This window comes from Gorilla gorilla, chromosome 9, assembly GCF_029281585.2.
Source record: "Gorilla gorilla gorilla isolate KB3781 chromosome 9, NHGRI_mGorGor1-v2.1_pri, whole genome shotgun sequence".
NCBI lineage: Eukaryota > Metazoa > Chordata > Mammalia > Primates > Hominidae > Gorilla > Gorilla gorilla.
The window spans coordinates 108,171,173-108,183,584 of NC_073233.2; the positions used below are offsets into that span (position 1 = coordinate 108,171,173).

At 36.8% G+C, this 12,412-nt stretch overlaps 1 protein-coding gene across 1 annotated transcript in view; it reads left to right on the forward strand.

Moving 5' to 3' along the window:
• The window catches only part of CNTN5 (contactin 5), a 1,330,348-nt gene that overhangs the window by 1,237,782 nt on the left and 80,154 nt on the right, over positions 1-12,412 (forward strand). Inside the window, exon 18 of the mRNA XM_019035685.4 lies at positions 10,818-10,967. Within this exon, the coding sequence (XP_018891230.3) occupies positions 10,818-10,967 (150 nt within the window). The remainder of the gene's footprint in view (positions 1-10,817; positions 10,968-12,412) is intronic.

The following is a 12,412-nucleotide window of genomic DNA, read 5'->3' on the forward strand; positions in this document are numbered from 1 at the left end:
TTCTGAAACTGAGGAAGTAATTAATAGCCTACCAACCAAAAGAAGCCCAGGACCAGACAGATTCACAGCCTATTTCTACCAGAGGTACAAAGAGGAGCTGGTACCATTCCTTCTGAAACTATTCCAAACATTAGAGAAAGAGGGACTCCTCCCTAACTCATTTTAAGAGGCCAGCATCATCCTGATACCAAAACCTGGCAGAGGCACAACAAAAAAAGAAAATTTCAGGCCAGTATCCCTGATGAATATCACTGGGAGAATCCTCAATAAAATACTGGCAAATCAAATCCAGCAGCACATCAAAAAGCTTATCCAAAATGATCAAGTCAGCTTCATCCTTGGGATACAAGGCTGGTTCAACATATGCAGATCAATAAACATAATCCATCACATAAACAGAATCAATGACAAAAACCACATGATTATCTCAATAGATGCAGAAAAGGACTTTAATAAAATTCAACAACGCTTCATGCTAAAAACTCTCAATGAAATAGGTACTGATGGAACATATCTCAAAATAGTAAGAGTTATTTAGGATAAACACAGAGCTAATATCATACTAAATGGACAAAAACTGGAAGCATCCCCTTTGAAAACTGGTACAAGACAAGGATGCCCTCCATCACCATTTCTATTAAAAATAGTATCAGAAGTTTTCGCCAGGGCAATCAGGCAAGAGAAACAAATAAAGGGTATTCAAATAGGAAGAGAGGAAGTAAAATTGTCTCTGTTTGCACATGACATGATTGTATATTTAGAAAACCCCATTGTCTCAGCCCAAAACCTCCTTAAGCTGATAAGCAACTTCGGCAAAGTTTCAGGATACAAAAATGAATGGGCAAAAATTACAAGCATTCATATATACCAATAATAGACAAATAGAGAGCCAAATCATGAGTGAACTCCCGTTCACAATTGCCACAAACAGAATAAAATACCTAGGAATAGAACTTACAAGGGATGTGAAGGACCTCTTCAAAGAGAACTACAAACTACTGCTCCAGGAAATAAGAGAGGACACAAACAAATCGAAAAACATTCCATGCTCTTGGATAGGAAGAATCAATATCATGAAAACTGCCATACTGCCCAAAGTAATTAATAGATTCAATGCTCTCCTCATCAAGCTATCATTGACTTTCTTCACAGAATTATAAAAAACTCCTTTAAATTTCACGTGGAACCAAAAAAGAGCCCGCATAGCCAAGACAATCCTAAGCAAAAAGAACAAACCTGGAGGCATCACGCTACCTGAACTCAAACTCTACTATAAGGCTACAGTAACCAAAACAGCATGGTACTGGTACCAAAACAGAGATACCGACCAATGGAGCAGAACAGAGACCTCAGAAATAACAGCACACATGTAAAACCATCTGATCTTTCACAAACCTGACAAAAACAAGAAATGGCGAAAGGATTCCCTATTTAATAAATGTTATTGGGAAAACTGACTAGCTATATGCAGAAAACAGCAACTGGACCCCTTTCTTACACCTTATACAAAAATTAACTCAAGATGGATTAAAGACGTAAACGTAAGACCTAAAACCATAAAAACCCTGGAAGAAAACCTAGGCAATACCATTCAGGACATAGGCATGGGCAAAAACTTCATGACTAAAACACCAAAAGCAATGGCAACAAAAGCCAAAATTGACAAATGGGATCTAATTAAACTAAAGATCTTCTGCACAGTGAAAGAAACTATCATCATAGTGAACAGCCAACCTACAGAATGGGAGAAAATTTTTGCAATCTATCCATCTGACAAAGGGCTAATATCCAGAATCTACAAAGAACTTCAACAAATTTACAAGAAAAAAACAACCCCATCAAAAAGTGGGCAAAGGATATGAACAGACACTTCTCCAAAAGAAGACATTTATGCAGCCAACAAACGTATGAAAAAAAGCTCATCATCACTGGTCATTAGGGAAATGTAAATCAAAACCACAAAACCATCTCATGCCAGTTAGAATGGCGATCATTAAAAAGTCAGGAAACAACAGATGCTGGAGAGGATGTGGAGAAATAGGAATACTTTTACACTGTTGATGGGAGTGTAAATTAGTTCAACCTTTGTGGAGGACAGTGTGGTGATTCCTCAAGGATATAGAACTGGAAATATCATTTAACCCAGCAATCATATTACTGGGTATATATCCAGAGGATTATAAATCACTGTACTATAAAGACACATGAACACGTATGTTTACTGCAGCACTATTCACAATAGCAAAGACTTGGAACCAACCCAAATGCCCATCAATGATAGCCTGGATGAAGAAAATGTGGCACATATATGCCATGGAATACTATGCAGCCATAAAAAAGGATGAGTTCATGTCCTTTGCGGGGACATGGATGAAGCTGGAAACCATCATTCTCAGCAAACTAACACAGGAACAGAAACCAAACACCACATGTTCTCACTCATAAGTGGAAGCTGAACAAGGAGAACACATGGACACAGGGAGGGGAGCATTACACACTGGGGCCTGCCAGGGAGTGGGGTCCTAGGGGAGGAATAGCATTAGGAGAAATACCTAATGTAGATGACGGGTTGATGGGTGCAGCAAACCACCATAGCATGTGTATACCTATGTAACAAACCTGCAAGTTCTGCACATGTATCCCAGAACTTAAAGTATAATTAAAAAAAAGAAAATCTGATATAAAATTACACTGCACAGCATTTTAATGCCTACTTCCAAGATGTTTGCATTATAGTTGCATTATTTTAAAAATTTTTTCATCTCTAATCATTTTCTTTTCGTTTTACAACTTCCCCTATGTCTCCAAATGTGGCTGTCCAGCAGGGATATGTAAAATCACACTTACTGGATAGTTACTAGACACTTATTTAACATACTGGTGTTTGAAAAGTGTACAGTAAGTCTACAGAAGAGAATCTTTAGAAGCAATTGCCAATACTGAGTAACAACTGTGTTTTTGTTTTAAAGTCTAATGACCTCTATTGATCTGTTTTGAAATTAAATATAGAAATCAGTAAAATATTTGCACGCAGTAACCTTAAAACTCAACCAGAATATTATGAGGGTAAAGTGGTTCATTTTATTGTGTAGGTAAATGAAATTTGAGTTTTTGTATGAAACACTGTAATATCAGAAGGAGAAAATTTGTTTATCTATATGCAGAATTTAATTCAGAATTTATTTGATATTTAGGCTCCTGCATTAAGTTAGACCTCAGTTTGATCATTATAGTGTCTATAAACATATTTATTATGCATATATACATATTTATTTTGTATTATAGATAATTACTCATATCAGCCTCATTCCTGGATCCATTATAACCCTGTGATACCTTTAAAGACCTCAAAATTGGAGAATTTCTAGGTATGGTAGTTAATTCAGGAAGGACACATTTAAACCACATGAGCAGATTTACTCAAAAATTCTTATAACCTTCAACCCTGTGCTTCAGTCTTATTCTTAGTGTGACAGCTTAAATCTTTGGCTCTGCAGCCAGGAAATGACCTCACCTTCAGATCTGGTGTTGTGCACTCATCTAATTCATCCTCTTGCCTACAGCCATGCTCCCTGTCTGCTCTTGCCACACTATCCATGCAACTTACTTTTGGAGAAGTTTTCTTTGTGGATACATTGCAATACGTGTGTGTTTTACTACTCATCCTATGCCCATAGCAATCCAGTACCTATCTTCTACCTGCTACATCCATGCTTTGCTAGTTACACTTATGTTCTGATTCTCACCTATGGTTTTCTTTCTCAGTTCACCTGTTTTTACTTTTTCTTTATATATATACATATGTTTATATATATGTGTATATAAAAACATACATAATCATGTATGTGGAGGATTTAGGCATTTGAATTATTTTTGTGTTTGTTTTAGAAATCCCTACTGTAAACTTGCATCTTTATCTTTCTAATATTATTTGAATGCTAGAAATATTTTTAAATTTTTATTTTACTTTAAGTTCTGCAATACATGTGCAGAACGTGCAGGTTTGTTACACAGGTATATGTGTGCCATGGTGGTTTGCTGCGCCTATCAACCTGTCATCTAGGTTTTAAGCCCCACTTGCATTAGGTGTTTGTCCTGATGCTCTCTCCTCCCCTCATCCCCTGACAGGCCCCAGTATGTGTTGTTTCTCTCCCTGTGTCCATGTGTCCTCATTTTTCAGTTCCCACTTATCAGGGAGAACATGTGGTGTTTGGTTTTCTGTTCCTGTGTTAGTTTGTTGAGGATGATGGCTTCCAGTTTCATCCATGTCCTGGCAAAGGATGTGAATTCATTCTTTTTTCATGACTACATAATACTCCATGGTGTATATGTGCCACATTTCCTTTATCCAGTCTATTATTTATGGGCATTTGGGTTGCTTCCATGTCTCTGCTAATGTAAATAGTGCTGCAATAAACATATGTGTACATGTATCTTTACAGTAGAACGATTTGTATTCCTTTGGGTATGTACCCAGTAATGGGATTGCTGGGTCAAATGGTATTTCTGGTTCTGGATCCTTGAGAAATCACCACACTGTCTTCCCCAAGGGTCGAGCTAATTTACATTCCCACCAACAGTGTAAAAGTGTTCCTATTTCTCCACAGCCTCACCAACATCTGTTTTTTCTTGACTTTTTAGTAATCGCCATTCTGACTGGCATGAGATGGTATCTCATTGTAGTTCTGATTTGCATTTCTCTAATGATAAGTGATGTTTGTTGGCCACATAAATGTCTTTTTTTGAGAAGTGTTTGCTCATATCCTTTGCCCACTTTTTGATGGTGATATTTTTCAGAGTTCTTTTTTAATTCAATTCAGCAAGAACAACACTTCTAAAAACCCTAGAATTGTGCTGTACTTATACAAAAGTTTTCCTTCAGAAAACGATTTCTGCAAGTGATCAATTGTATTTACCCTTCATGGTGCTAGGGCTCTCACTAGATGTGTCCTCTTCTGACTCATTTCTCCAAAACGCACCATTAATTGCAGCTATTGGCAGAGGCGTGCTGTCCTCAGGGAAAGCCTGATGAGGAGCTGTCCACAAGGTTTGCATGCTCCAAAATAGCTCTTTTAGATGCTTCCTGGTTTTAGTACCATGCTCATTCTCACAATTTCTTTCATGCCTGTGATGGGGAAATAAGTCTCTCTGGAGCCACACCAGCTCCACTGGGTCATGGGCCTTTTGGTTTCATAGTTGCACCCTCATTCTAAATTAATTTCAGTCAAAATAAACTCTAATTTAACAATATCCATTAGAAAAAAAAATGAATCTGGAGTTTAAACTCGCTGACACAGTTAAAGCAATTGATAATCTACTACTTGAAAAGCATTTAAAATATACCAAAATGAGCATAAAAAATAATGTCTCATTTTTGGCAAATGAAGTGAGAGGTTCCACATGAACCCTCTAGCTGAGCACATCGTGGATTTAACGTATGAATACCACCTCCTGCAAATGAGACTAAAATGTAAATGGGAATAACGTGTTTATTTTGAAAAAAGTATGCAAACAGCCATAACAAATAGATCATCTCACTTGCAGACCTCTTTTCCACTCAAGCAAATGGCTTTTGACTTAGAAACCTGACTTTCTTTTTTATATTACTGAGAAGCATTAGCTGACATAGTTTCTGATTATGTCTACTTAGGAATATCAAATTGCCTATAATCATAGAATTCATTGGTCTTTGTTTACTTAACTCAGATATGCTTCTTAAATATTCTATCAGTGGATATGTCTTCTATCTGTGGATATGTTTTGCACAGATTGGTTACATTTTTCAACTGAACAGATTTATTTGGTATTTTATTAATTAAATTGGTGGCTGGGTTTGGGTGGCTCATACTTGTGATCTCAGCACTTTGGGACATCCTGAGGTGGGAGGATCACTTAGGGCCAGGAGATTAAGATGAGCCTGGACAACAGAAGGAGATCTTGTCTCAAAATAAACAGTCTTGGATGCGATTCTCTTGCTTGGAAAGGCAGTTCAAAAAGATGCTTTCCCTGAGTCAATATAAGGTCTTCCACTGTTTTCGTTGCTGTCATGTTCTCTCTGATGCACAATGTTTTCTTTGAAACCAAGTTGTCCCTAAAGTTCTGGAAATAATAACTTTATAAAAAGATGCTGCAAGACTTTTAAAATACTTACTTTGGTATAAATCCTCCATTATCCTTAATCTCCATAATATTGCATTTCAAATCAAAACCCTAATTGTATAAAAGAGAAAGTTTTTACTTTCTTTCATATTGCATTTTATCTCACCAAAAATAATAATACCTTCAATTAATACTTATAATTATTTTATATCTCCTAGAAGCAACAGGGAATTTAGTATTTCCAAATCTTTTTTTTTTTTTCACTTTAAAGAGAGGAATGAAGGGTGGTGGAAACGATATGGACTTGGAAAGGGAGTCTTTAAAATCTCTAGTTATGACCAAGAGGATATAAATATGCATAACTTTGGAAGGAAGACTATTTTTATAGGTATTTTACATAAAGCTTATAATAATTACATCAAGATTCAAGCAGAATTAATTAATATTGCCAATTCTGATCACACTAGGCAATTTGAACTCTCATTCATTTAATAAAAATTTACCGAGCACTTTTTAGGAAGTGTTCTAGGCACATGCAGTATATCAATGAACAACACCAAATAAATAAATCCTTGCCCTTGTGAAGATTGTATTCTTATAGGTGAAGACAAACAATAAACAGAGAACATAATAAGAAAGTAAATTATGTAGTATCTTAGAAGTTGATGAGTACTATGGGGGAAAATTAATTAAATGGAGTAAGAGGAATCAGAAGTACTATGGTAGGGTCAGTGTATCAGTCAACTCAGGCTGCTATAACAAAATTCCATGGACTGAGTGGATTAAACAACAGAAATTTACTTTATTACAGTTCTAGAGGTTGGGAGTTCCAACATCAAGTGGCCTTCTTTGTTTTCACATGGATCACACACACACACACACACACACACACACACACACACACACAGAGAAAGAGAGAGCGAGCAAGCTCAGGTGTCTCATCCTATAAGGACACTAAGATCACAGCCCCACTCTTATGACATCATTTAACTTTAATTACTTCCTTAGAAGCTCTATCACCAAATGCAACCACATTAGGGGTTAGGACTTTAATAGATGAATTTCAGGAGGACACATTAGTCCATAGCAGGAAGGTTGTAATTTGAAATAGAGTGGTCAGGGTATGCCTTACCGAGAAGGTATATTTGCATGAATTTTATAAGAGGTATGAACTTAGCTATCCCAATATCTAGGGGGAGGCAGCCCAGGTATAAGGAGCAACTAGAGCAAAAGTATTAGGAACATGATATGCAAGAGCATTAGAGGATCAGTGAGGCAGGAGCAGAATGAGGTTTAGGGAGAAAGGTAGATGAGTTTTGAGAGATATTGGCAAGACCAGATCATACAGTACTTGGGTTTTCACCCTCAGAGAAATAAGACATCGGAGGATTGCTCTTCTAAGTCTTATGTTTTAATACAGTCATTCAAGCTATGTGAAAAAGATAGACTTATGGGAGGGGTAAGTGAAGAGTGACTAAACTATTTAGGAAGCTGTTATTATGATTGAGAGATGATGGTGCTTCAATGTGACAGAAGCTTGGTGACGCAGGTCACTGATGCTTTTATGACAGAGGTCATAAAAATGGTCAGAATTTGAAACTATTTGGGTGGTAAAACCAACAGCATTTGCTGAAAAACTGGATGTAAACAGTATGAGAGAAAAAGAATTCAAGGATGACTGTAAGATTTTTGACCTAACCAACTTAAGAATGGAGTTACCGTTAAGTGACATGGAGAAGCCTGAGAAACCTTCATAATTGGAACAGATTGGGTAGGAATGAGATAAAGAGTTCCATTTGAGACACATTAAGTTGATGTATCTGTTAGACATCCAAATGGGATTTCAGGTAGGCATTTGGGTATATAAGTATGGTGTTTAAGTGAGAGGTTTAGTGTAAAGTTATTGGCATATAAATAATTTAAAATATGAGACTGTATGTCAACTCCAAGAAAGTAAGTATAAAATAAAGAATAAAAAGTATGAAAATAACACCCTGGAGCATTGTAACAGTAAGAAGTTGTGGAGAAGAGAACCAGCCAAAGGCGGCAGAATGAAAGCAATCATTGAGGTAAAAGGAAAACCAAAACAATGTCATGCCATGGAAAACAAAGGAATAAAGCCTATCAAAGAAAAGGGCCTAATGAGCTGTGTCAAATGCTACTGAGATGTCAAGTAAAATGAAGACTGAGAACTGATCATGAGTTTTAGCTATATGGAGGTCATTGGTAACCTTGACAATAGAAGTTTTTATGTAATGGTAGGCATCAGCATCAAAGTCTAACAAGAATGAGTTCCAGAGACAATAGGAGAAAAATTAATATAGACAACTCTTCCAAGAAATTTTTCTGCCAAGATAAGTGGAGATATCAACATAGTTTGAAGTCATAGATGCCATAATTTTCTAATGGATTGGAGTGAGACAGGGGAGAAAGAAAGGACTCCAGGACGGCCCGAAGATTTGGGATACAACATCTGTAAGAAAGCAATTGTCATTCCCCAGATAAGAATACTGCAGAAATCTATTCAAATAGTAATGTCTATTAATAATATGCCACTGAACATATGAGTCTGAAATCTAGGGAAGAGGTTCATTAAAAATATTAGTTATCAGCATAGAGAGTATCTAAAACCATGAGGCTGGATAAATCACCATGGAATAAGAAAATGGAAAACAGTAGAGCCATTTGCATCAGGAAGACAAAACGAAATCAGCAATAGAGACTGATAAGGCGTAGTCAGGTGGGAGAGAAACAGAAGTTAAGTTTTGAAAAGTGTTTCAAAGGATGATCAACTGTGTCAAAGGATAATGATAGTTCAAGTGAGATGAGTAACAGAGATCTGGCCTTAAGGTTTCAGTAACAGAGACCATTCATTGGTAATCTTGACAGAAGCCAGTATGATGGAAAACTGGAAGTAAGAGTGTGAATAGCATGGGTTCAAAAGAGAATGGAAGAAAAATAATTGCAGACAGTAAGTAATAGCACAAACAGCTCTCAAAAGAGTCAGAGAAACTGAGTGAAGGCTGGAAGGAGAGGAAATGTTAAGAGACCTTAGTTTTGTTTTTCAGAGAAAAACACCCGCATGCTTGTATGCTGATGGGAAACATCCATTAGAGATGTGGGAGAGAGAGGAAATAAGGGCTGGTTCTTTTTCTCCATGATATCTTAAGAGGTCCACCCCTTTATAAGGGTAAAATTTCTTTAGTTTCTATTGGAGTAAAAAGTTGTGGGAATGCCCAGAGAAGAGATTAAGTATATAGGGGATTTTGCTAATGACAGATCCTAAATTCCAACTGTCACAGTGGAAGAACTTCAAGAATGAGGGAGAGATATGAGCTGGGCAGAAGAGGAAATTGGCAGAATTCTCAGGAGGTTAGAATAAAAGGGATGAGCATGGTCCAGATGTCTGGAGTTACTTGAGATGACTTATATAAATATAAGTAAATTAAACAGTGATGTTAAGTCCTGGTTCTCCCAATGCAAGTATTGGTGATACAGTGTAGGTTCTGGGCTAGAGAAGGCTGAGCATTATCTGGGAATGCCTTCTTCTCTTTTGTATGTTTGTCAAGCATAGCTTGGCATTTCACCAAGCTGTGGTCTGACAGTGGCCTTTCCCTCACCCACCTCTTAGACTCCAAGCGTACTGCTCAGTTGCCAGTGCAGCAAGAGGGAACAGAGTTGCTTTTTTTTTTGTTTTTTTTTCCATGTCTTCATGTCACTGCTTTAAAAAAAACACATCAGCCCTGCAGTGCTGTGAGATTTGTCGGGCAGCTCACACTGCCTATGCTCTGAGCATTCACCTTTCACAGAGCTACTTATTTGGTAACATTCTTTTGGTACCTTTCAGAAGAGATTTTCATGGAAAATCCAAGGCGATTTCATTCCACCTTGCTGTGGTAAAAACAGAATTGAGTCCTCAAATCAAAATCCCCAACTCCCACCCCGGCTCTACTGCCATGCCTACAAAGAAATCCAAGAAAATATAAATCCAGAGGATCTTTGCATGCCGTAAGGGAGATTCTCCACATTCTGCCTTTTCACTCCTGTAACAAATGTTTAGAAACATTTCCTAGACAGCAGAGATGAGTGAACAAGAAAAGCAGTCCCAAATAAAGCATGCATGCCATGTAAAAATACTTCACTAATGGTAATTGTATTGACAAACAATGTTATGCCCTGACAAAAATTTAAATGTAGTACAAAAATGTAAAGGTAGTACACAAATCACTCTAAGAAGAATTCAGTGTTTCTACTCAGATATCACAAACTGTGTTTTTAAATTAGAGAGATATATTCTTAATTTGCTGCTTGGAATTACCAAGTGACTAAACATGTTTGCCAGAACTGGGAGAGCAAACTGCTCAAGAAATTTCCTAGAAATTGAAAGAAAACTGTTTAAATTATAGTTCTAATTGGTCCCTTATCTGGGGCTGAGGGATTGATGAAATAATTATTAGTGTACATAATGGTGAGGTTTGTGTAAAGATAAAATGAAAGAGTCCTAATTAACTCCAACAAACTTTGACATATGTAAGTGCTTACTCCCTGAAGATTGATTTTCATTTTACTAATGACACTGGAGGTGACACCATGACCACGTGTTGTGAGGAAATATTCATTAGCCTTCTGATTCTGTCAGTAGCATTAATATTCTTGATTGCCATTTGTAGCATTTTTCTAGTCCTCCTAATGACATGAAATTTCCTTCCTTTCTATAGTCCCAGAAATCATAACAGGGGACATGGAGTCAGCCATGGCTGTGGACCTAAATCCCTGGGTGGAATATGAATTTCGAGTGGTAGCCACCAACCCTATTGGGACAGGAGATCCAAGCACCCCATCTCGAATGATCCGCACAAATGAAGCAGGTAAAAATTTGGAAGAGTCAGATTGGATTTGGTATGCTTCTAATCGTCTTGAAAGTGAGTTGAATTAACCATGATTGCTCCATTGCTTGCTTTAGCATAATTTGTCCTGATTCATTTACCTAAACATCATAAAATTATTTTCTTTAAAATAATTATTTGATTTTATTTGTTCTCAGAACTTTTTCTCCTTGTTTCCACAAATACAGTCATCTAAATGCTTCAATTTTCTCCCAATCCTTGTACTCATCTTCAGGTTACCATGAAATTGAAGCAGTTCATTTATTCTTCTAATAATATACTCATTCAATATAGCGTACCCTTAAGATTCAGAATAAATCGGTTCACCTTCTTTTTTTCCAGTGATACTTCACTTGAATTACAGTGTACTTCCTTAGAACTCTTTTATGTTACCCTTCACCACCAAACCCATATAAATTACACTTTGCAAATAGTAAACATTGCCCTTCCTTGACCTACTGCCTTCCTGAAGTTTATATGTAAAATAAATACCAATCTGCTCCTTGACTTTGAAAACATTACATTATTCTCAGCTTTTAGAAAAAGCATATCTGATAAAAGGTTTCTAATGACTGAGGAATTAACAGGTCTATTTGAATTTTAAGATATCTTGCCTATCACCTGGAACGTGCAGAAAAATAAAGAAATAAGGAATACAGAAATTTTCTGAGTAGATTTTTATGACTTTGGACAAAGTCTTCTTGAGGGCTTTTATGTCCCTCTAATGTTGTATATTAAGAAAGTATCTGGTTAGACATTTACTTAGGGGAACACAAACAATAATGTTGATAAGAACAATATGAAAACAATAGAAAGAGGAGGATCAGGGATAGGTATAGGGAGGAAAAAATAACAAACGCTAATGTTTTTATGCTCAATGATAATATATGAGTCTCAAATAAAAGTGCACTGAAAATGAAGGTTTGTCATATATGTTCACTGCCCTATATTGAAACCTAGAACAGTGTTTGGTACTGGTACTCAGCATGTCATATTTTTAAAGGGAACAATTTTTTCCTTTATGTCCCCCTGCACACACCAGTATATAGGTCAGATACACATGTACATACAAGACTAAGAATTAACTGTGTCCATTGTGTATTATAGTTATAGAACTGAACCAAAAATATGACTTTTGACCTCTAACAAATTAAACAAAGCTTATAATCATTAAAATAAACTCTCAAAACAGTTGACTGTTTCTCTAAAACATATTATGGCCCTCTCAGAAGGAAGGAAGGAAGGAAGGAAGGAAGGAGAATGGAGGAAGGGAGGAAGGGAAAAGAAAGAAAAAAAAAATCCCAAGATGGCCCACTAGACTCAAGACAAATGGAACAGCTCCTACTGAGGGACCCAGAGGACTAGCGTGCTCCTAACAGATCTTCACAGGGAAGGCACTGAGAGTGGACAGAGGGAAAACACAGAGG